Consider the following 25,823-nt stretch of genomic DNA (forward strand, 5'->3'; position numbering starts at 1 on the left):
CCTGTCTAGGATCTCTTGATGATATAGTAGTATGAAATTTATAACTTCCTATGTAGTGTTTACTAAATGGTGGTGAGGGAGATGTTCTCTTTGTCCAGGCTCACCTGGCCATCTCAATTCTCTATAACATTGTGGTTTTTCTATCTCTCTTTCTGGAAAGAAGAGCAATAGAAAAGAAAATAGAGAAGGGCAACAGAAAATGGGTCCAATTAATCAGAATAGACATATTCAAAGGTGATAACCAAAGGCTGAATGGACTTGGTTGTTACTGTCCCCACCTAGAGCCAAAGGCTGAATTTGGCTGTTATTTTCCTCATGTAGAACCAGTCTTTGCTCCATGGACAAGAGAGTCAGCTCAGGGGAAACACTGAGAGTTTCTTATTAGTATGTTAGCTGCATATGTCCTAAAGACTGATCTTCCAAAGATCAGGCAAAATCATGTGCCACATTCAACTTCTGTACACCTCTGAAGAAAGAGTAGACTTACACATCTGATTATAAGGTTATTTATGGAACTTATGAAGCTTGAAAATAGAAGGAAAAACAAACAAAACAAACAGGGAACACTAAAAACCAACTAAAAACACTAAAAACCAACCAACCACCACTACCAACCTCACAAGTCTCCACCTTTTAACGAAGCAAGCTGAGGAAGTGCCAGGTTATCATGAAATGGAAGCAGCTGAAAAATAGTAAAAGAACTGATACCTGAGGTGTCTAGAAAAGAGCTCATTCCAAAAACAGTGCTTGGTGCATGGGGGAACTGGAAATTGAAGTTGTATAACTCTAAACAGAAATAGGATCATATTGGCTACCTGCAAAATATACAACTGTAACACATCTTGGGAAGTAAGAGCTGCAAGCTAGCAAGCCTCAGAGGAGGTAGAGGCAGCTGCCCAGATTTCTTAGCACCGGGCCTTTATGAGCTGAGCACTTTACTGAGCATGTTTTCTTTAATATTTATTTTCACAGAATCAGTCTGATCTCATGTTCCAGGAATGAAACCCTGGCATGGAAGTGGCATATCTGCTAGTTAATGTCAACATTTGATGTGCAGTGAGAGAGCAAACAGGATTTCATATTGTGGTAAAAACTGAATTACTATTTGCTCTAATTCTATTTTCTTTGTGTCAGATACATTAAGAGTCTCATAAAAGAGCAAAAGAATTCCATTCTTACTTAAAAAAAAAAAAAAAAAAAAAGGAAAAAAAAATACAAACACGGGAAAAAAATACCTACTTCTACAAGTTCAAGCAAAATGTAATATCTAGGTAGTAATGAATAGGTTGAAACATCCTTCGCAGAAAATATCACAATAAAAGACCCCAGTGACTTGTATAGCACTTACATATTAAGGAGGGAAAGACCACACTTAACTGTGAATGAACTATGCTATAGCAGAAGAAAATTCCTCCCTGACTTTAAAAATAGTCAAAGACAGTCCAAGCTATCGTATAGAGCAGGTACAGCTCACTGTCTAACTCTCACCAGTCACAGAAACTATGCCCAATTCATTCATGCACTTTATTGTCTTCCAGTCTTTTGGACAAAAGATCACAGGAGATCGTGTTTCAAATGGTGATGTCCCAGGTCTGGGAAGAAATCAGCTATGGGACTCCCACTGCTGTAGGAAGCTGGTGCTCAGAACCCCAAGGACTTGGTCTTTGGTTCAAAAAATACAATAATTAATGACAACCAGCACTGGCACAGCACTTCTGCAAGTCTTAGAGCAGAAACACCTGCAGTATATCCCACCCTGGCAGGGAAATGGAGCTGGTGACCTAACAGTCTTTTCCACCTCTAACTTCTGTTTTTTTTGTTTTTTTTTTTATGAATCGTCAGTCACACCTAAGTGTGATATCGCTATAAAATCCCAGTCATGTAAAAAAGCTGGCAGAAAGCTTTGGCCATGCAACTCTGTGATTTTATGCTTAGCTATGTCCTAAAACTGAAAGGAGGAAGTAGACTTTTAAATATCAGTGTTGATAGTTGCTTTCAGATATTTTGAGACACAAAATCCAGTTACACAGAGAGCAAAATCAGCTGCAGTTTGGGCTACATCACAGACTCAACTCCTTTTCCTTCACTACCTCCCAAAAAGAGAAAAAAGAAAGAAAACACCATCTAACCATCTAAACATCACCTGTGGTTTGGAGAGACAAATACAGTTTTGATTTTCAAGAAGTTGGCAAGGACTTCTTTATAGAATCATAAAATCATAGCACCATTTAGGCTGAAAAAGACCTTCCAGATCATCAAATCCAATCAACCTACTGAGTCCCATCACCAAACCATGTCCCTTAGTGCCACTTATGCTGCAGAAAGTCCCTGGAGCAAGGCATGGTAGCTAGCACAAACACAGTGCTAGCTCTCTACTTGGGTGAATTGAAGTGATTCAAAAAGGAATATTGGTGACACCTACCTGACAACCATTACCCTGAAACTGCAGCAGAGCTTACTCTTCAGTGTATTTTTCTGCATCATATGCTGCAGTAGGAAAGTTTCTTTGTTTTCTTCTGCTCTAAAATCCTGTAATGTTAAAAGAAAATGCTGGAAGCAAGGTCTTCAAATTATACATCAATATTTCATCTTGCTATATAATCATCAAACAGATTTGGTTGTATATTGCACTATATCTCTGTTTTATCTAGAATTTGGAAGTGGTTATTATGATTTAAAAGATGATAAAGAAAAGGGGTCACTCAAAATGTAGAACTGCTGAAGCATCTGAAGTATTTTAAACTAGATTTCAGTCCAGGTCCTGCTCTACTGTGTCCTCATGTTGGGAAAGTATATTCAGAGCTGACACGGCTTTCCCAGGTGTTTTCTACTGGGACAGAGTGCAGAGTGTGCAGTTAATCATGAGTGCATTCAAGTGTCCTAAGGTCTTTGGGTGAAAGCTGTTAGAGACATTGAAAAAGTGTTTAATGATCACAGTCCCATGTCCTGAACACAGGCTGGGTTCATGAAAGTTCAAACACCTTTGAAGAAGCTTAGGCCAAAATGTAAATGGGCCAGAGCCAGGCTGCCATTTCAAATGGCAAGAGGGACAGCTCATTATCAACCCCCCTCCCAAGCACATCATGGTGAGAGTGTCCAAAATGCCATGTCTAGATGGTGTCCAGAAAACAACTCCTTCTACCCAGAGCAAGACCCAATCAAACTGCCTCTAGGTGATCTCCATCCAGGGGCACTCAGCTCTCAGTTTTTGTTTGGATTTCAATGGATGGTGCATACTGTACTTTCTGGGCACAGCTAAGATGTATGGTGAGTGCTGCTGCTATGATAAACCACAGCAGGCACAAAGTTACTATGTGCAGTTTCTTAAACACAACATAAATATATATATATATATATTTTACAACTACCTCACTTTTACACAATTTCAGTTGAAAATACATATTATGATGGTTACCATAAGAAATCCATCTTGGGTGTTTCAACTTACTGGCCATACATTAGCAAGTCCTGTTCTTCATCATTTTCAAATGCTTCCATTAAAACAAACTAGACATATGAAGGAACATAGATTTTTCAGTAAAAGTATGAGTCAAGGGTGAGAACAATGAAAGTTAGACATCCTTAGGTGTCTGAAGACAGGTTTATCTGCAACTTCTGTAGCAGCTAGGAAGAATATACATAAATTTCCCAGTTCTCCGGGAAGTAGAAATGGAGAGAAAATAACTATCATCCTATGCAAATCAACACATATTCAAGGAAGTATCTGCCCATAAGGCTGGCTTAGAAACGTGAAAAAAGTATGACATTCCCATCATACCCTCATCTTCAGGGTTTCTCCCACTGGACCTGGAGACCAGGGGAAGGTGACACAGCCTTCCACTTGGAAGTCATGCTCTGCACCCAGTGCTCCCTCCTCCTTTTAAATACTTAAATGCTTTCAAGTATCACTTGTGCATGTTTTTTGTTTTGTTTTGTTTTGTTTTGTTTTTGAGCCAAATCACATACTGTTGTAGGCCACCTGCACATATTTTTTGCATCACCTTAGCACAACATACTCCTTAATACCAAGCTTAACAATGGCATGGTACTGTTATTTCTTTCTACCACGAGGCAGTTAAGTATTAAGAGAAGTTAATCATTAGATGGCTAGTTGTACATTAAAACAGACTCCCTTCTTTGTCTTACAACATTATTAAATGACTTCTTCTTTGAAATGCCACATAAAAGTGATAGATGCCCTTTCTTTAAAAGTCAGCCATCTAGTTGAGCTATGTTTTATATTAGTTCAGCCACAAAGAGCCCTCCTTGTTTCAACATGGAAGTGTAAAGCAGATCAGGTTGAGCAAGCTGGCTGCTGCGAGCACTGGGCTGCTCATGGCTCAGATAAGGGGCCTGGGGCTGAGGAGCATCCCCTACAAATCCATGCCCAAAACTTAAGGGGTGGAGACAGGGACACAACACAGAAATAAATTAGGTGTAGGCCAAAGATGCAAATGGTCAAATATATTTGTGATAGCGTGATGGAAAGCTGTTGGCATTTCCTAAGCATGTTTAATGGATTTGAAGAGTAGTTTGGCATGGAAACTGCTTCTGAAAACTGCTTCAGAAACAGCAAGCTCTGAGCACTGAAAACGGTGCGTGCCTGTATGTATATGTGCTTGCTTGCACGTTTGTCCTCCTTGTTATAGTTTGTGCTCAGAAAGTTTCAGTGCTTTCAGAAATAAAAGCATTTCCTTCAAAATGCACATACACACAGAGTCCTACACAGCAGATGAATGAACAGGCAGGCAAAAAACTGAGGACTGAGCAACACATTTCCCTTCCTGAACCACTAAAAATGTTTCTCCCAAGAGCAATGTTACACTATATTTTTGCTTACCAGCTTTTATAAAGTAAAACTGGTGCTCAGGAGACTAATACTTACTTTGTGTGCCCCTGTGGAACCACAAGGCATCAAGGCAGGGCTCACCTAATGTATAATCTATATCTACATGTCAAAAAAAAAAAAAAAAAAAAAAAAAAAAAAGAGCACCGCCTTATTTAGTTTCTTGATTTATAATCCCTAGTTTTCATAAAAGTCAGTCATTCCCAGTGAAAGAATGCTGCTTAGATTTATAGGATCTACATTATGCCTTAAATCTTAACAGCATTTTTAAAGCACTTTTATGAGTCATCCTAAGTAACGCTTTCCCTCTATTTTCAAGACATCACTTGTAAAAAACAGATCCAAATTTTTACCTTAAAAAACAAGATTATTTTAGCCAACCATGCTGGCATCCACTCTGTTGCAATACTAAACATTCTGTCAGCAATGTCCTTATAAGCCTTTATTTCCAGGGGTTTATAGGTTGAATTTTAACTGCACTTTGTACTAAAGTTTGTCTGATAAGATCTCAACCTGCATAAGCAGTGAATTTGTTTTCACCATCATAGTCAAAATAAAATGAATCTCTGGAGGCATCTGTAAGAAAGATGAAGGTAAAGGGCTTTGTTCTGTGCCCTCTCCCTATTCCTCATGCCAGGCTCCTCTTTTCTTTGAGAATCTTGTTTAAAATAAATTAAAGTTAGGTTCAGTCCAGTTAAGAGCAGCACTATCTGATCCCAAGTACATTAATCACATGCATGCATACAGAAATGCTGGGCATCTGTTTTTGTATTCATGCATGGACACAACAATGCCATACCAATTGTTAAGTACCTCTCTGAAAAAACAATGTGCTTTAGATAGAAATTCAAATATTTTTGAAGATATGAATTGCCTTAACATGGCTTTATAGAGAAGCAATTTCTTAAAAATTTTTTAGGAAACCAAGCACCAACTAGTCCATGCTAATACATTATTAGAAAGTACAAATATATATTGTAGACTCATTTTTCTATGGGACTACTACTGATACCAAGTATACCATGTAGGAGATATATTTGCAGAAATTAGGTCCTTAGTTAATGGTGAATTACATAACATGAAAATCTGTAAAATATCTAAACTCCTGTTACCATAGTTGCCTAACTGGTCAAGGCATTGTGCTTACATCTTTTGGAAGAGTTCTAAGAAAGTTGACTCCATCTGACAGAAACAACAGCAATGGAGACCAAACAAGTATTGCCAAAGTCTTGTGATCAAAAGTCTAACTGTCTCCTCCTTTCTCTTTAGCTCTTTAAGGTTTGTGCAACCATGCAGCTTCAACAACTGAAGTGGATGATATCTCGGCACAGAACAGGCAAGAGCCTGGAGTGAACAACACAATCTTGGGAGAACTGGGAGCCATGGAGGCAAGAAAGACCAGTTCACCTACCTCTTGGCTGATGCAGTAGTCATGAGTCCATCACGGAAAAGGCAAGCATAAATTCTGAATGGCATTGTCCAAGCTATAGCAGATGTGTTGATAGAGAAGAAGGAGACAAGGTGCTGGGCATTTACAATTGCATTTTCTCTGAAAAAAAAATAATTAAAAAAAAAATCATTTTTTTTTTCTTTTCCTTCTCTGTTTTTAAAACATTAGCCTTAATTTCCTATCTGGTCAAGTTTTACAGATAAAAGTCAGTCATAAACACATCCATTACCATGGCATATCTTAAGATCTTTCAACAGTTTTGTTTGTGTCAGAGAACAAGGCAATTATTTTAGTTTTAACATGTAAAAAATAATACAAATCTTTATCTACTATGCATGGAAAAGAGCACCAAAATATATGATTACATTGTGATTCTTTACGTTAAAAATACACCCTCCAAAGAATTTATTAATCAATAGCCATAGCCTAATGACTGGTAGGTACTAAGAAGTCTGTCGTGTTTTGGATATATACATGTCATTCCTAAGGCCACTTCTTGGTCAGCATCAAAAAGCAAATAAGCTCAAAATGTCTACCTCCTATATTCCCACCAACAAATAGATACTGATATTTATAGATGATCTATTAAGCTAAATTCTAAAAGAAGAAAGTGAGAGAGAGGAGAGAAAACAAACCTCAGGGACTTATCAACAGAGCTCAAATTACTTCCAGACATCCAGCATCAATAATATATACATACTTGTACAGGTACCAACATGAGATGTGATTATACAACATTCAGAGTTCTTGGCTTTGGTCAGCCAAGCAGTTAAACAGATGCTTAAATTGGAGTGTGTGAGGAGTCCTATTGAAATGTCAAATAACTGCATGCCAAACACTTAAGGCTCTGTGGACTGCTACTCCAGAACATGGTTTTGCTGCTTTTCAGCTATTTTCTGTGTTTGAAGTTAAAACCTAGTTTGAGCAACTTTTCTGTCTTTTGCCATACTATTGCAGCATGGGAAATTAAACAAATGGCAAAACTCTCCTCTGCTGCCCCCAGTACAGACCAGACAGTGAGGTCCATAACCTAGCCAAAAGTCACAGCTGGTAGCTCATGGCAAGTACAGGCTTAAAGCCTCTGAAACCCTGATCAGTTGTTCTGCAATGGTGAAGGCAACCAAAGTCCTTAGGAAAGCTCCCTGAGTCTAGACAGGGACTAGACTGCAAAAGCTCCATCTGGCACTACAAATCAGCTACTCTTTCTTCCTACCCTGCTTGATGGACTCCATTTAACAGGCAGCAGCAGAGCACACCTGCTTTCATGCCCCACATGAAATACTGCAAAGCAAAACACGAGCAACAGTTCCTGTCTGCTTTCTTCAACAAGGGGCCAACCAACAGACAACTCTACTCACTTCACAGAAATATATGTTCTTAGTTGCATTAGCTCCATCAAAATAGGTTGGATAAATCCTCTCCCAAAATAGCATGGTCTAGTGACAAAGCACTGCCTCCAAAGATAAATGGAGAGTCATGTCTCCTCACAGAAATGGAAGAGTATCAAAGTACCAGTCAATATTGGGGATTACATCTGTTTCATGATTTCAAATATCCAAAGTCAACTGGCTTAACATGCCAATAGAAAAGATGTTCTTCATAAGGTCAGTGGAGCAGGTTTCCCCAAGAGGCTGTGTGGTCTCCATCCATCCTAAGAGGTTTCCAAGACCTCATGAATCCTCGTCACAGCTTCCAAATAACCGTTGAAATGGGATGCTTTAATTCCAAATACACCTTTTATAAAAGCCAAAAAATGTTTTTCATCATTCTTTCCTCCAGCTCAGGAGCATGCCTTTTTTTTTTTTTTTTTTTTTTTTTTTTTTTTAAACAAAAGCTTTTAGTAGTTGAGATGTATAATATGTGTGGAGGAGTTTATGGCTGGACACAATGTAATGTCTTGATGTCAGCTGAGACTCAGAAGGCAATGCCTTTTAAGCTGCACTAGAGAACATATTTTATACAGAGAGTGAAAATATTTAAAGCAGACAGAAAATGGTAGTCCATGAGAAGCCAGCCACTTAATCTTCTGGACTTGGACAATCCAGATGTGCTGTTCCTAGCATATGTGTGTCTTTGCTTCTTTAAAAAAGCCACCTCTGGCATAGATTACAAAATCTGCCATGGCAATTTTTACTTCAGAATGCCCAATGACAAAGATATTATCACATGCCATGTTGTATTGGCTCTGTTATTTGAAATGTGTCTTGTTTTCTGATTTTTTCTTCTTTGCCACACATATACTATCCAGCTGGAGCTTGTGCACCAACTGACCTTGTACTAAATAAGTATGTTTACATATCCCTCACATGTAGAAACTTATTAGCTGGCAACTAAGAAGTTCTTCATTTAAGCATTGAATCTCTTGACCGCTAAGAGCCTAACTTTCATTTAGCAGGAGATAATTAGCATTGACAAGTAGGGGCAAGTTATCAGCTACAGACACTAAAATGCATATTACTTGTTGAAGCATGAGTTACTCTTGCTCTTGGATTGCATTAGCTCATACATTCCTCTCTTGAAAGCTTCCTTTTATTAAATATACACTGTGTATGCCTTAAAGCTATCACTCCCTTTTTGGCTTGATCCAATTTGGAGTGTGGATAAACCACTTCAGAGGAAACTTCTGGAGATGATGAGAATAGTATTGGCTAATGCCTTGTACTCCCTACCTTAATTTCATGTCCCAGTGCTGGCTCAAAGTCTGTTGATCTGGTTACAGGATCACAAGCAGATGTTGCCTAGGTCTTTTCTGATATACTGAGTCAGCAAAGGTATAATAGTTTTTAAGCCTGAGTCTCTATCCTGGCTGCAGAGAGGCTGTTGGAGAAAATGTAGGGAGAGAGAGAGGTAAATGAGGGGATTTTAAATTACGAATGTCAAGAAAAGAGGAACTTATTCTCAACAATCATTAAGTTCGGAAAACCAAAAGGTTATCTGTGAATTTTTGCTCCCAAAAAATGCAATGTGGAAACAAAAACTTTAGGAGATTTAGGTGTTTGGTGGCCAGATACTCAGTTGTCAGGTGTTCATAGGTACATGGCACCACTGGGCTGCTGACTTGCCTTTGGTGTCCTCATTTGACTGAGTCCCACCCTAAACATGACAATCTCAGTTGTAAGGTCTGCTTTTGGAATCAGATGCAGTTATAAAAATTTCAGTCCAAACAATTTGCCTGTCCTAGTGAAAATGAAATATTTTATTCAGCTTTTACCTCCTGACCCGCTTGCTCCAGATGAAGTCTGGTTACAGGAGAGATGACTTCTTTATCTGGACCACAGGGTCAAACAAACATCTGTCAACAGAAATGCAGGCTTCTGAACTGATCAGAAGTTATGAATACTTTACAGCACACAATGTAAAAGGAAATAACTTGTATTCAGAAGATGGTAAATAAACACATGAGGCTTTAGCAAATTGAGATGGAAGAATCGCTTTCTGGTCAAAGAGACCAGAAAGCTCTCTACAAAGCTCTTAGTCTGCTTAGACCAAAAGAAGTCTGAAGATATAGAAAATTAGTAGATGAAATATAAAACATAATGCTGTACATCAAACAGCTATGGACAGCAAACATTGCTGCTCAGTACAGCAGCTGCTACAATGAATGGGAAACCAACATTGTGTTATGAACATCCCTGACAGAAAAGACTACTTCTGTTTCCTCATGTAACAAGGTAAAATTCTGGAGTGAAGGCTTTGTAAGCAGCAGTTCTTATAATTTCTTTCCTGCTGTCATGCAATAAAGTTTAATAAACTTTAGACATCCAGAAATGAAATTACCAAATACCTCATTAAGGTTAATTCATCTGTTTATGCCTCTTGATTGTATGATACTGCTCCTGTACATATGAATGGATTTATAAGGTAAAAAATAGCAGCAAGAATCTCCCCACTGCCTTTTTTTTTTTTTTTTTTTTTAGTTGAAATTCCTATTTATTACCTTTTCAGAAATATAAAAATTAAAATGTAGGCAGGCAGCACTGGAAGAGTCAGGCCTTTCTGTACACAAGAAGAGCTTTCTGTGCTCTTTCTGTTCATCCAGCTACTTAATTTACCTTGCACTAAAATGATCTCTATTGTTTATTTTTAGTGAAATTGTCCTGTTTTTCAGGAAGTCAACCTTCTTTATGTCTGTTTGAAAGTCTTACCAGCCTTCTCACATCTGGTCAGCTCTGGAAAACTTGTCTCAGCAGCTCTGGGTATTTTGGTAGCAAGAACACTACTCTCCCACCATCATATCAGGAGGTATATATGGAGGTATATATGCTTTCTTACCTTAACTAGTTTGTTACAGAACTTAAACTTCTTCACACTGGGACGCTTTAAATAGCATTAGGTTTTAGGATTTACCAGTAAGGAGAGGTGACAGCTTCTGCATTCAAACAAAGAAACAAAAACAAAGACCAAACAAAACAAAACAAAAGAATAAACAAGCAAAAAAGCAAACAAAAACAGTTCCATCAACAATAACTAATGATTCCATAATGTTTCCATTTCAGTTTGAATTCATGTTCTGTATTTCACTTGATAGCATAGGACAAAGCAAGTCCTTGATGCACCATGCCAAAAACTTCATGCTTTCTATTAAGCAGTCTGTAAACAATATCTACAGGGAAACACATTCCTTATAGATATCAGTCACAACTATCTCTGGAAAGTTTGTTTTGTTCTTTACTGAACATATGAACAGAAGGGGAGGAGTGAAGGCTTCTTGCTTCTGAGCAAGCTTCTTGTGCTAGGACAGCATGCAGAAATGGAGAGCAACATAGCACATGTGAATTTAGCTTCCATTCTAACCACTGATACCTATTAGAAAAATAACAAACCAAACTATTATTCATGTCTAGAAATGCCACCAGAATGTGTGACTAAGGACACGTGAGAGTAATCAACTCCTATCAACTACCAGCATGGGAAACGTTTTGAATTTATTTCTGCTTTGGGTAGATAACATGCCTGATATTACAAAAGGCTGCTTGATGAAAGTCTTTACTGAAAGAATCACTGCTGCTGGGAAGCTCAGAAATGATTTTCAGAAACTGAAATACGATCACAATGAAAATCTCATTTCAGCTTTCAGACAGACATCGGTAAAATGATGCTTTCCTGAAAGCACGCCTAAGCGGGAAGCAGATTGGCAACCCTTTTGGCAAAACTCTAATGCAGCACTTCAGCAGGGGTCTTCAAAAGAAACAGAATAACTCAGTAACACAAAGGCAGCAGAAACGCTGAATTTCACTCCACGTGTTGTCTTCAAAAAGAGCCCACGTACTTTGAAGAGAATTGTAGTGGACAACGATTAAACTGTGCAGTCAGGGGAAGAGAGCAGTGAAACCCTGGGACATGTCTGCACCCCACCGTGCCCACACGACCCATGGGCAGGAAGCAAGTCGGCCCAGCCTCATGAGTGGGGTGACCCCCACAGCGCACCTCCAGCTCCGAGCTGCTCAGCCCTGCGTGGGGGCCGGGGCCTGGCCAGCCTCCAGCAGCTCTCCTCCGTCTCCGACACACAGAAATGCCCTCAGATCGGCGTCGTGGTGAATGGCGAAGAGCTGAGGCTTGGCTGATTCACTCTGGAAATACAGCACATGTATTTTTTTTTAGCAGAAGCTGTAATTTTACTTAAGGCTCCAAATTTGGATTGGGCATCTTTCTAAAAGACGACCTCCTGCCTAACCAGCAACTGTGGGGCAGATGCAGAATCACATCCCACCTTGGAAGACCATGACCTTAAGAATTTATATATATCAAACATGAACTTCATTTTGATCCTTTCCCACTGTCCAGAGATGTCAGAGATCAGTTTAATTGCATAGCCTGTCAAGACTCCCTGGGAATTATGTGTATTTTCTCTCTCTCTCTCATACAAAATCCATCTCCGCTCTGAATAATTACTGCCAGAGCTGAATCAGAACCTGCCAAAGTTGCAGGAAAGAATCCAACCCTTTTCTACAAACATTCAAAGCAAATATGAATTTGCTTTGCTGTTTGTTTTCTCCTTTTTTTTTTTTTTTTTTTTTTTTTCCATTTTTCTTTTTCTTTTCCACAATCCCCCTTCACGTCATTCTCTTTGAATAACTTAGCATGAATGAATTTAGTGAGGGAGTGGTGCATAAGAAATCTTTGGGCAGATCCTCAGCTGGTGTACAATTGGCTGCAGTAAGGCTACACTCAGTTACATCCTGGAAATGCATCACAGTGAATGTGAAAAGCTCTCTTGTAGGTTATTCACCTCAATGTTCTCATCAGCTATCTCAGCTTAAAGATATTCGTTATTGAGTCAGAGGACCAAACAATAGTATGGGATTGAGCCCAAGCAATTAACTCTTCACTCAGTTTTATAACTGAACCCTGAACTGGAATCCCACAGAGGACCTGTAACAATCTTATTCAGAGAAAACAACCATTTTTTTCGTAATGAAAATTTGGAATACAAAGTTAAAGAACAGCCCATGATTCACACACAGAAAATTAAAAAAATAAATAAAAAATCACAAAACCAAAAGGCTGTTAATTGAGGCCTTTAATCCCAACAAGGTATTCATTCTGAGATAATTAGTTCCATGAAGCCCTCTGCCACTGAGACACGGAGAAGAAAACCATCTTCAAAAGTTAGGTATGTAAGAAGCACAGAACTTAAGGACAGATCAGTCTGGGATGAAACCCTACACAGCCCTGATGAGAAGAAAAAGTTCTGGAGGGAACCGAGCCTCTCAATGTGAGTCATTCCTGTGTGAAAACATGTTATGATTTAGAAGACTTTACAACAGGAAAAGAATGGGGAAGATATGCCAGCAGAAAGCCTTACAAGTTTCTTATAAATAAGAAACCAGCACCACTGTATGTCAGGCGGGAAAAAACAAAAACAAAAACAGAAACAAAACACAAACATGAGTAGCAACAAATGGGATCCTGAAAAACAGATGAGTCAACAGTCAGCAATACAAGTGATTAAAACTGAAATTATATCATTTCTAACTCATGGTGCATAAAGTACTATCTTTAAAAAAAAAAAAAAAAGAAGAAGGAAGAATAAAAGGAAGGTCTTCTGCTACTGGAATTCCTCTGTTCTTTCTAGCTACGATAGTTTCTGAGCTGCACAACATTAAAACTGTCACTGTCCTTAGCTCCAGCCATGCTTATTTTGGCACCTAACCAAGGATGATAGCAACTCTAGGAGCAATGCAATGCTGCCATATCCCTGCCTCATAAATATTGATTTTGTTTTGTGTTAGTGGTGAAGTGGCATGTGTTTTTTAATATAAACTGAGTTGGCCAATCTCTGAAATCACAGAATATTCTGAGTTGGAAGGGACCCATAAGAACCACAGAGTCCAGCTCACGTCTAAATCTCTTGCTTACTCTCAATGTACTGATTAAAAAGCTTTAAACTGGCAAATGAATACACATACAAAGTTCTCCAAAGTGGCAATACTGCCACAAGCCCCTGAAGAGGAGACCCATTACTGCCAACAGCAGTCCCAGGAAAACATACTTTCCTAGGGATTATTTACTCTCAAAGAAGTTCAGATAAAGATAGATTTGACATAATTCACTGAAAATTCTATATGACAGAGAGCTGTACTCAACATGAACTGTTTTGTCAATGTACTTTTATTTTTTTATTTTTTTGAATGGTTGCATAGCTGGTCAAATATCTCTACAAAAAATGTAAATGCTGAAATTTTGAAATAAAACAACTTGGGCTTTTTTCTTTTTTTCTTTTTCTTTTTTTTTTTTTTGTTCTGATCAAGTCAGTGACACATGTTGAAAGACAGACATATACTTAATATGCACGGATGTATCCCTCCAGAAGTTACATTTGGTTGCCATGAAAATATGCCATGAAAATATTCTTACTCTTATAAGGCCAAAAATACATATATATATAAAATAGTAGCAGATGTCTTTTTTTTTTTTTTTTTTTTTTTTTTTTTTTTTTTTTTCTCTTTTTCCATATTGTCATTACTATTCTGAACATTATGCCAAGTTAGATGGGTGGGTCCTGGATTTGGTGCTGGTTCGTATGAACATAATGCAAAACATCCTACTGTCGCATTGCAAGAAAAAATTGCATGTGTCCTACATTTACAGGCCCTTTCGCAAACCCACCAAAGGAGACAAGATGCCCAAGTACCAGAGTTGCCCTCAACATCCATCCTGACCAACCAGACAGAAGTTGCTTTGAGAGAAAATCAGTTCAGCTTCTGCTCAGCAACGCTGAGGCTGAGCAAGTAAAATCAGTATGGGGACTATAAAGAAAGTAAAACCATTCCCCAACTCTCTTCTCTTACTCCTGCTGGTGCTGCAGACCTGCCCCTACCTGTGAGCTGTCCTGCTCACCACGGCTCTCCCAGAGCTTCAGCAGCTGGTCCATCCTTTGTGATGTGCTACAGTCCTGTTTGGGGTCTGCAGGTTTTTATGCAGTGCTCAGGTGTCTGTGCATCAGGCATCAGATACGGCATTCAAACTTGGTTTAATTAGTTTTGTGGAAGTCTCAGTAATGCGTTTTTTATTTAGCCTTGCCTTCATGAGTTATCAGGCCTTCCCAGCAGCTGATGGTGAGTGCTGAGATTTAGACTTAGCTGTGAATAAGCCCACTGAAAGGCCTCTCTGGATGTTTTCACCTACAAGACAAGAAGTAGCCAGAAATACATGTCTTAAAAAGAAAATGAAATGGACTCTTTCAGAGCAGCTACTCCCGATTCATACAAAGATGAATGACAAAACCCCCAAAATATGCAGGCCCACAAGCACAGATCAGGGGAGCTGTTGTAGCCCAGCCCTGTGCCCCAGCATGGTTGCTGGGATCACAGCTAAGGCTAGGACAAGGAAAGTGTTTTCTTAGCCCTTTTGTAAGAGAAGAGCTAAGAAAAGACTGTCTCGGGGAACCCAGGAGAGCTTTTGGGCTGGAGCTCTCCTGACATCACCTGTGTTTACATCATCTTTATTTATACAAGCAATTTATTCTTCTGCTGGAGTGCAACTGCCATCAGTCTGAGCTGGCTTCAGACGATTCAGCACTGCTTACTGCTCAGAGCATCTACTGCCTCTTCAAAGTCATGGGCAAACAAGTGAAAAATGACCACCACTGCAAAGAGCTGAGGCAAAACAGCTTTCCAAACCGGGGGGTAAGGGAGTACCTCTCCTCTCCACACCACACAAAACTCCAGCAAGAGAAGCGGAGGCCAGCTGTCGCCCAAGTGATGCTCTTGCATGCTGCCATCCTGTGGTCTTCAGGCAGACACCAAGCAGGATCCCAGGGTGAATTAATTGTTGGGATAGGGCCAATTCAATAAGGACCATGAGCTCCTTTTATATAGTCATTTCTTCAATCCCTGGCTTCGGGGTGTGGGTATTAGCAGCTCTGTGTTTTAAAGTAGAATTGCTTCAATAAGATAAGTCATTTGTATTCAAACAAAGCATTAGCCAATACTTATCTTCATGTCATTATCTTTTCACAAGCCCTTTTTGTGTAAAGACATTCCACAGAGCATTTCTTCTGTTTTATCTCTGGTAAATTATGCTTTTTCCTGACAAGTTGCATGAGCGACATGCAAGGTACAAACTCATGATCCTGTGATGTGAAAAGGACAAGGAAATGAAAGATCTCTGAAGCTGGAGGATGACCCAAGCTCTTGGAGATGCTGGCAAGGTAAAGGCAAGAGTACTTTCAATGTCAGGCTCTTCACTGCCCCAGCTTTCCCATCACTTTTGTCCATGTTAGCTGAAGAACTATCAAGTGAGATGCTTTGCATTCAGAACAAGCCTCCCCATAAACACCATCCACTGAAAGCTCCATTGGGATTTCTTTCCAAAGAAAACCGTGTCTTTTGTTGAGCTGGGTCTGGCGAGTCAGAACCACTCCGGCCTCTCATCACTAGCAATAAAGATTTGATACTTCTACCAAAAGAAGTAATCTGTATCTGTGTTAACTTGCCAGCTGAAAATTCAAGGATGGTTTCCTACTGAATTAAAACTGCTCTTGTTGAGGTATATAAATTTTAAAACTGTCAGAGAGAACTTTTCCTGTTGTAAATTTTCTATGCTGCTCTCTTCTTCCTACACACATAAAATAAGCTACTGTGATCTGTGCTGCCTCGCAGGAGTGCTGCCAACAATTTACCGTGGGTTACCGGCATAAGCATCCTCTGATCCTCCAGATAAACACAGAAACAGATTACTTTCATCACCTGAGCATCGGATGCACTTGCTGCAATTTGTGTGCAGGTCTGTTCTCGGTATTTTCTAGAAAGCAAAATCTCCCCTTTATTGTAAATAATGGATAATTAAGAGACAGTCCTTTGACACAGAAATAGAGTGAACCAGACTTGACTACGATAACAAATTTTAAAACAAACTTTACCCTGTCTGCATTAGATGCAACGTAATGTTTAAAATCGTACTTGTAATGCATTTTCCAGCATTTCTGACACATCAAATCAAAGCTGATTTCAAGCGAGGGGGTGGCCTCATGCTTAGAAACAAGCCCAGCTCTTACACCTTGGTGCCTTGCTTACACCTTGGTTGCCTGGACAGCCTCAATATTCTTCCCTTTCCAAGCAGCTGGTTATACATTGCACCAAAATCCGATTGCTCCTGCTCGGTTTGTTCCTTGGAGCTGCCCCACGGAAGGACTGAACGCGTGTGAATGTTTCCTAGTGGGAAAGTTCAAAACACCCCTTGGGGTCGCATTATTTCACAGGTCAAGTGACTGTCCCAGCTAGTCCATTGCCTGAGCTCTGCTGCCCTCTCCTGCATGAGCTGGAAACTGGGAGGATTTTGGAAACTCTCCTGGGAGGATTTTAATGAAATACCACATTTTGTGTTTTTCAGTGGTGACTTGCTTATGCCCCGAGGGGTGGGGAGGAGTATGAGGATTAGGGAAAACAAGGTGAAAGGAGAAAGGGATCCTATCAAGGGATCTTATCCAGATACCAACCTATATTGGAAGGCTCTGCGACGAGACATCCAGCAAGACAATATACAACTTAAAAGCGTGTAAACTTATCTATTTTGTCTATGCACACTGCCTCCTGGGTTTGAAAGCTGAGGACATGCAAGAGTTTATCACAAAGCAGTGAGACTTCAGAGAAATACAAACATTTTTTAAAGTTCATAAAAAGATGATAATGTGGTGGAGTGGGAAAGAGAAGAATACATTTGCAAATCAATTTGTGGTGGGGAATTTGCCTGCAAAGCAGTCAGGAAGGATAAACAAATGATTTCAGCTGGGTTCAAAGAATGTGTCCTGGCTTTTTGATGAGATGGTTGTGGTGTAAAATAATAATACAAAACCTATATATTAGCCTAGTCCTACTGGGAGAAAAGGCTGCTACCAGAAAACACCATATCCAGGACTGGGCAATCATTGACAAATTACCTTCCTGGTCTCTTTTGATATTAGCAAGGCTGCTTTTTCTTGCAATGCATTAATCTGCCTTTCAGCTTGTTTTTAATCAGAAACAGGCATAACTTTGGAGAGTGGAAAAAGAAAGCAGATGCTGAGGTAAACCACAGAATAGAGCTGGAAGAAACAGTCATAAAGAGAAGGCTCTCTGGCTTGATAAGTATTTAAGAAATATTTTTCTGAAGGGAAGGGAGAAATAAAATACTCCATTTTGTTCCAGTTTGGAAAATTGTTTTGTCTGCTTTCTCTTCCCAAACGGAGGACAAATGAGCTGTTTCATACAGTATTTTGATGCAGCTCCTATTCTGTTGTGTAACATGGGAAAACAACAACAACAACAATATAAAACAAGGCTGGTATTTTGAAAAACAGTCCCTAGAGACTGTGGAACAAAAACTTCATTTTTGGAGTGTCAGGAATAAAAAAGTAAAAGAACTCAGAATGAAATTAATCCTGTGTGCTATAGGGATTAACATTTTGCAAGCAAATGGAAGTCAAGATACAAGACTTCAGTTACTGTAGATACCAGTTAAAATTGCAGATGCAAGAAATTACTGAAATAAGAATACGGTAAGGTAAAAAAGACTCAGATGCTTTCAACTTCTTACCTTCTGCTGATTTCTAACTACTGATGGGACACATCTGATGTATGTACCTGCAGTGCAAATGATTTTGTTGGTATCTTCAAATACAGATGTTCTAAGTTACATTTTGTGATTCAAAATTAAAGACGAACCTTTCATGTATTTTTCTCTCCCCAGAACTTTCAGTTTCAAGGCAACCTGAAGCCAGGCTACCCTCACTCCAAACCCTCATGTCTGTGTTGCTATCTCTGTGCCTTGGCCCCTTGTAAGTGTATGATTAACCAGATCAGGGGACTGACACAGCAGAACATTACTTAAAAAGCCAAACAAAACAGAAAACACTCTGAGCAAACAAACGAACAGAAAACATAATTATCTAGCCAGCTAAGCTTTTATCACGACACAAGCGCAAAGCGAGCAGGAGGATGCAGAGAGGAGCACACATGCAAAAGAGCACCCAAAAACTCTTCCAGGTTGCCAGGCTTAGCCCTGTGCTCACAGATCCTAGGTGAGAATACGGGCACTGCAAATTCCTTTATTCAAGCAAAAGACATTAGATATAGCCAAAGTCATCCAAGATATGTCAGAATTAAGAGTAGAATGGAAAAGGCATTTGGAGCAATTATTGTCACTAATTGTCAAGGGAGAAGACTAGTTTATGCTATCTACATTCAAGAGACCTGACGTAGCTAGTTCAGTGGAAAATGCAGAGTAATGGCAGGGTGTTCCTGGCTTGGCGTAGATGTGGACACAGAGCAAAACCATTCCTCAGCACGTGGTTCTGGCTTTGGGTTGAAACCTTTCCAACCAGGGCAGCTCTGCCAAGCCTCACTCCAGACCAGGCCCTACCAGACAAAAGCCACGTGCTGGTAGCTCGGCCTGCGGCTCAGCCCAGCCTGCCTTCAGCCCCAAACCAGGGAGCAGAGTGACAGATAGGCAGCAAGTCACTGACCTCTTTAATTAGAAAAACCCAGTCTCTCCGGAGAGGGAAAAAATATTAAAAACAAAACAAACAAACAAAAAAAACAACAGAAAACACCAAAATCAAACCAAACGAGTTGATGAGTTGGAGCTCCGCTGAGAACTGAAATTAGACCATAAAACCAACTTGTTGACAGGTGACCAAGGACTATCTGAGCACAGTGAAGGGACTGAAGCCATGATCTTGGAGGATGACACCTACATTAGCAATCTGGGTAGTTTTCCATAAGGCAAAAAAATGCTATTGCTGATGGCACAGAAAGGAATTACACGGAAAACCCAGACAAGGGATACAAAGCCTGAAGAAAACCTGTATGGAAACCTTCAACAAAACTTTCCAGCTGTAGTTTAACATAAAACATCAGATTAATTTCTTAATTATTAGAGACATAAACCAAAAACAATAAAATGTGTCTAAAAAGTGGCAGACGTAGAAACTTAGAGAAGGTAATAACACAGGTACTTGACAATAATTATTACCCATAATAATAATAAAATAAACCTGTTTTATATCAGGTAACCATAAAGACAGACATCCTGCACATTTTTTGAGTCAAGACTTGTCATCAAGACAAGTAATCTCCTTATGATTAATCCTGTATTAGGCCTCTGACTTTAAAGCAGTTTTATACCTTGAGCATATGCATAAGCAGTGTCTATTTGCTGATTGTACACGTATCTCGCCATTCTCCCGTTTCTTCATTTTAAATGAAGCCTTTTAAAACACTGCTTTCCCAAGACACTATGAAAAAGGGCTTTCAAAGAAATATAAATTCAAGAGTTAAGATCTCCTTCCTTCCCAATTTCTTAGTTTTTCCTCTTCTTACAAGTTTATGCTGAGCTTTGCCATATCACCACCTGCCTTCGCTGAATAAGGGGGAAGAGATTCTTTCCACAGCATCATCTCTGCTCAGTGCATTGTTTCTCTGATATCCTCTCACTTTCAAATACAGCTCCATGTGTGAAATTTTTTTTGCAGGATAAAGCCTAAGCACAACCAATGCAAGCTTAACTATTTTTCTCCTCTGATTTTTCTGATTTCCTGCAGGAATTGTAGGTTCTAATTTTCACTAGTCCTCATACAGTAGACCAATGCCTTGTTCAGGAAACTACGCTGCATGCCAACACCTTCCAAACTCAGCTGTTTCTGTTTTAATTCTGCTTCAAATTGCTGCCTTCTAGCAAAAGCAGCTGAGGTAGTTAGAAAATAGCATGGCTGTGACTCATCTTCAGTGTTTAAGTAGAAACTGAACAACTTAGTGTTAAGAAGTCACAATTCAAAGATACTACAGTGGGACAGGATCAACGTGACCAGAGAATTTTATGCGACTGTTCAGATCTGTTGGTAAAACTTTTTTTTTTTTTTTTTTTTTTCCCCTGAACTCTGTAATGAGTTATCTTACTGGGCTCACAGTAATATCAAAATTGTGCAGACTTCTTCAGAGAAAGTAATTTTAAAAAAACACAACACCATAGTACTCTTTACCAACATGTTGTTATTTTATCACCCCCCAGCAATTACACATTCAGTTGAGCTTTTAGAATACAATTTTGGGAAGGCAGAGATCACCTAAACCAAACGCTTTTCTTGTTAAAAAATCTGTGATCATCCTAGTTTTCTATCTCTAATGTTAATCCTCTTAGGAATATTTACCTCTCAGGAATATTTACTCAGACACTGAACACATCATCATTCTGGATTAGGTTTCTTTGTTATGCAATATAAGCTGCTATCTGGCTGCAAGGTCTATAAATTGGCAGACTGATTTAAATTTTATTGAAAAGAAATTATACCATGCAATATTTTTTTCATTTTCCATAGATTCTTCCTATATAGTTTATATATGGACATGTGCATATAAATATATATGTATATCATATATATATTTTTTTTTGAAAAGCACCTCAGGAGCTGATCCAAGTTAGGCAATTTTAGACACAGTTAATCAATGTTATTCGTTTACATACACTTACTGTGTTGTGAGGCACACCATACTCCAAGTAAAACTTTAATTAGGGCTTGATTGTACTGAACCTTAGCTGCTATGCTATTTTTCTAGACTTTTTATTTACATCCAGATTTAGTACATCCAGTATAAGACTGAAATAATTTTGATTTTTAAAATTAAGTACTACCACAAAAGTCCCATGTCAGTATTTACCATAAATCTCAGACTGTAAGCACACAAGCTGAATGGGAACACAGATCTAGAAAGAAAAAGACACTGCGGGACTGAATGAGGTTCACACAGCTGATGTGCACATTTCAGAATACTTCATCAGATGAAGGCTTCTGCATCTCCAACACCTGCAGGCTCAATTACATGCATGTTTTTTCACTGGTCATACAAGTCTAAAATGATTCATGTAATATAATGAAAGGGGTAACCACCACTAGTCATGCTCTAAGATGTTCTCCAGCTAGAATTTCTCAATTTAGACAACCCAAGATGTAGTTCAAAAAGCTCCTTTCTTATGGACAAAGGTCCCGTCCTTTCACAAATGAATCTTAAAATAACTACCAAACAATCTGCTCACATAATTTAAAATCAAGCTTATTTCACTTAAGACTCATGTTCAAAGAGATGAGTAAACAATCTCTTAGTTTCAACTTGAAACTCATTTCTTCTACTGTAAGAATGGTCAAATACAGATTCCATCATTATGGCTGCATTAAGACTTCAACGTTGGCAGAAGCTTCAAAATGCAAAACCCTGAAAATGCAGGTTATAAATTTTACCTGCTTCTTGAGCTATTCACAGTTGTTCAAGGAAAACTCTCAAAGTTTTTAGGGAGTTAAACTCTCAAAATTTTAGGGAGTTAAAATCATAGTTATTAGAAACTTTTTTATTTGTACGACCCCAATTATACATCAAATGTTTATCTGCACTTTAAAAACAAATAAAAAAACAAAACCAAACTTCTAAGCCAATGTGACAAAAGCATCCTAAGAGCTAAAAGGAAAGTTTCTTGAACTACAAAAGTGAAAGAAGAGCTCATTGATACGGATCTCAGCACTGCTAAATGCATTTCATATTTTGCAAAGGGAGTCTTGCACTGGCAGTCTGTGGGATAGCTTGAAAGCAGAAAGGAATTACTTTGCTTTAATCACTTATTTCCATGCTTTTCAAGATTTGAGAGCACAGATGATATCCCGCTTTAATTTAGCCCAAACTAGTATTTTGTTTACTAGTAAAGGTTGGCAATTAGTACTACTGAAAGCCAACATCTCATAAGCACTACTATGGAAAGTGGGACTAATACAAAGGTTGATCGCTTCCTCTACTAAAACTAGCCCTGAACATTGTTCCAGTCCAGATGGCAAATAACAATTACACAATCAGCATCCAAGTGCAACAGATAACATTTTTGTATTAAATAAAGACACACAGATTTACAAAGGGGTTTTATTTTTATATTTTATTATTGTGTGACTACACTATTATCTAAATAAACTTTTCAACCACTTCTATGCTGTATTTTCATTGCAAAGGTTTCAACAGGTTTCAACACATTATTCTGCAACCTTCACACTTAAAAGTATATAGAAACATTCAGTATCAAAAGGCGTTTCCAATGCTTTTCTTTTAAAAATGTTAGATCAGATTCGTAACTCTGAGCACGTATTAAAGCAGATATTTTTTTTTCCAGAGTTCCACTGACAAGGGACTCTATGCGATTTGTCAAAGAACAAGTTTGTGTGTGCTTACATTAACTCTACGCTGACCTTGTCCCTCCGTACTGCTCCTGAAAACAAGATTAAGAATTGAGGAGTGTTGCAGTTTTCAACGTGAGCCAATATTTAGCCCACTGATAATGACAGTTAATTTGGATTAACTCTGTTGCTCACAAGATAATACTTAAGGCAAATTTCATTGTACACTTATTTTATCAAGCTTGAGTAACTACACAGGTGTCAGTAATAAGACACTGAGTAAGTGTCTTAAGAGACTTATTCAGACACTTAAGTGGATAAGACACTTTATAATGTATGTAAGATGTGGTAGGACCTATGTAAGATATATTATGATTTAAACATTTCCTTTTGCGTTTAGAGCAATGAAACTCACATTTGTATAAAAACTGTCATTCTTGAAATTCCTAACCTTTTAAATTTCATCAGAAATCCCATTTTAGATTTAAAACGTTTACAGAATTAAAGAGATGTAATGAAGCTGGTGCACCTCTAGGAAGGAGGGTAGAATATGCATTTTACAAATATTTAAACATGAGAAGAATCAAATACGCTATTAGTTTAAGTAGAAAAGCCTTAGAATTGCATTTAAAGGGGAAACCTTTTGCAGGATATGATTCTTTTCACTACCATTACTAAACTTCAGTAGCTCCAACAACTTCATTTAAAGACTTGGCTTTTTTAGCCAAGACTAATTTTCACATGCCACAGCCTTCAACTTGCAAGTGCAATTTAACTTTAGCATACATTCTTCAGTTGTGGAATCTCAATAAATAGAAGAGATACATCCAACAAAGAACAACAAAGAAAAAGAAAAAAAGCATTTAAACATTACAATACTGTGGGAAGATGTTTTGTTTCTGCTGAAATACTGGCACAAAACTGAAGAGAGATGCTGCCGGTGGCATCCTTAAGTATCTGGACCATGAGATGTGTTTACCATAAAAAGTAATTTTAAATCCAGTGATTCTGGCTTCATCCAATACTTTTTCTGCCTGTTAATTCGTGAGACATTCAAACAGCAAATAAAAGAGTAACTGCGGAGAGAGCATCAGCAGCCTCCCAAATGCAGGAGCCTATCTTACTGCTTTTGAGGTAGGATTATTTTCCTATTCTTTGATCCCATTAACCAGTCAAGACAAGGCAGAACTTAATCCCTAAAGTGTGCAGGGAGCATACACTTCAGAACAATAGAGAATATAACAATGACTTAATTGGAAAAAAAAAAAGGACGTTTCATGAATTGGAATGTGAGGAGCCTTTTGTAAATAAACTTGTTAAAAGATTCCATTCCAACCAGTTATGAAAATGACAACAGAATGAACTCATTTAGAACAACAACAATTTTAAAGAGAAAAATTGGATTTGAGAATCCATGACTTTCCAGTAAAGAACAGCATGTTTTGTGATCTTTATTCTTTAAATATATTTATATTTTTACAGTACAGACTGAATTTATACATATAAATACAACAGTAGTGAAGAATTATAAAGATTTGATTTTTAGAAGTAAATGGAGTAGACTTTTACACAGGTATAGAACTCTTTCAGCATATTTTTAAGTTTGATTTGTACTATAGTTGAAGAAGTTGAATATATTCTTGTTTATCATAGCCTTATTTTCCCCTCTCTTGAAAATGAAGACAATTTAAAAATAAACATAAAGCAGTTCTTAATCTTGCCTCCACACAAATTTAACAACATTTGCTCAAATCACACACGTGAGCTATTACAGCGATTCCAGGGAAAATTCGCTTTCACACAGTGGAGTATCAACCTGATAGACAACCCAGTTTGATAGGAAGTTTCCTCTTAACAGTGAAGGTAAAATTGTTACTCCTGTGTCACTTCCTCTTTAGGCTGTTTGAGCTCCATCAGTAAATCTTTACCAGCTTCTCCAGCTTTTGAGGCGAAGATAATGGCTCCTTGCTTAAAGCCCAGCAGCTTCAAGCTCCTGGCATAATCTGCATATACAGCGTGAATCAGTTTATGTAAATGAAGCATTAAGGAAAACAAACATGAAAAAATAAAATTACTTTCTTTTTTTTTTTTTTCTTCAAACTTACCCCTTAGCAATCCCAAGATGAAAGTGCTAATTGCGCGAATCCAATATTTTTCAGCAAAAATACAGACAAAAGTGTTGCTTTAAATTCTACTACTGAATGCATATTAGTATTTATCAGACAATGCATGAAGTGCTATAAACTGAAACAGAAAAATTTCAGATAAGCATAAGCACTACCGTAATGCATCATAAATTGTGAAAGAAATTAAACCATTAACTCGTAGTCACTAATTAGATGCATCTGGCGTTATCCAAATGACTTATTAGCTTTTTTAATTTACAAGTTGACATCAGTGATGACTCCATAAAACACAAATCAGGTATAATCTACATAAGTGTTATTATTTATTGGATATACCTAAATAAAAATGGTAGAGCACATGTTCAGAGTTCCAGAACACCAGGTTAGAAATGCAGACTGTAATGAAGAATACCATAGATATGGTATTTTTTTTTTTCCTGAGCTAGTGTTTAAAAGATAGACTATATAGTAAAATCAGTGATTTGGTTAAAGTAACAATGTCTGACTTCTGCAAAGATCATTTTATCATCTGTTCTTTTCTCTCCTACATTAATTTTTTTCTTTTTTACTTTTTGTTTGTTTTCCAGTGTCACTGGCCTCACAGAGCGTCAGGAGGAAAAGGTGTTACAGATTTATGCAAGTGATTCATTTTCATTTATTTCCTCAAAATTCTGTAACGCGCACATCCTGTAAAACAAAAATAGGATCTTCTATTCCTGTGCAGATTAGTTCATATAACATTAGCTCACATAAAATTGTCTGCAAGAACACAAA

General features: G+C 38.2%; 1 protein-coding gene and 2 long non-coding RNA genes across 5 annotated transcripts in view; all 3 read right to left on the minus strand.

The window, feature by feature from the left end:
* The window catches only part of LOC309880330, a 35,278-nt gene extending 26,233 nt beyond the window's left edge, over positions 1-9,045 (minus strand). The window contains exons 1-4 of one of the 2 annotated variants that reach the window (XR_014317943.1): positions 8,966-9,045; positions 6,258-6,395; positions 2,423-2,529; positions 616-682 (exon numbers count right to left, since the gene is read on the minus strand). This is a non-coding gene — a long non-coding RNA (uncharacterized lncRNA). The remainder of the gene's footprint in view (positions 1-615; positions 683-2,422; positions 2,530-6,257; positions 6,396-8,965) is intronic. The other variant, XR_014317942.1, reaches the window with a different exon arrangement.
* Positions 9,046-9,502: 457 nt separating this feature from the next.
* Positions 9,503-18,484, minus strand: LOC309880331. 2 transcript variants are annotated; one of them, XR_014317944.1, is made up of 4 exons: positions 18,312-18,484; positions 11,724-11,866; positions 10,569-10,665; positions 9,503-9,588 (listed from the first exon to the last, which is right to left on the minus strand). It is a non-coding gene; the product is annotated as an uncharacterized lncRNA (long non-coding RNA). The 2 variants fall into 2 exon arrangements; XR_014317945.1 differs by lacking the exon at positions 18,312-18,484 and adding an exon at positions 14,617-14,912.
* Positions 18,485-24,188: 5,704 nt separating this feature from the next.
* WDR11 (WD repeat domain 11) overlaps positions 24,189-25,823 on the minus strand; it is a 40,506-nt gene continuing 38,871 nt past the window's right edge. Inside the window, exon 29 of the mRNA XM_082765302.1 lies at positions 24,189-24,953. Within this exon, the coding sequence (XP_082621428.1) occupies positions 24,796-24,953 (158 nt within the window). The 3' untranslated portion in view covers positions 24,189-24,795. The remainder of the gene's footprint in view (positions 24,954-25,823) is intronic.

This window comes from Aythya marila (genome assembly GCF_965140915.1).
Source record: "Aythya marila genome assembly, chromosome: 7".
NCBI lineage: Eukaryota > Metazoa > Chordata > Aves > Anseriformes > Anatidae > Aythya > Aythya marila.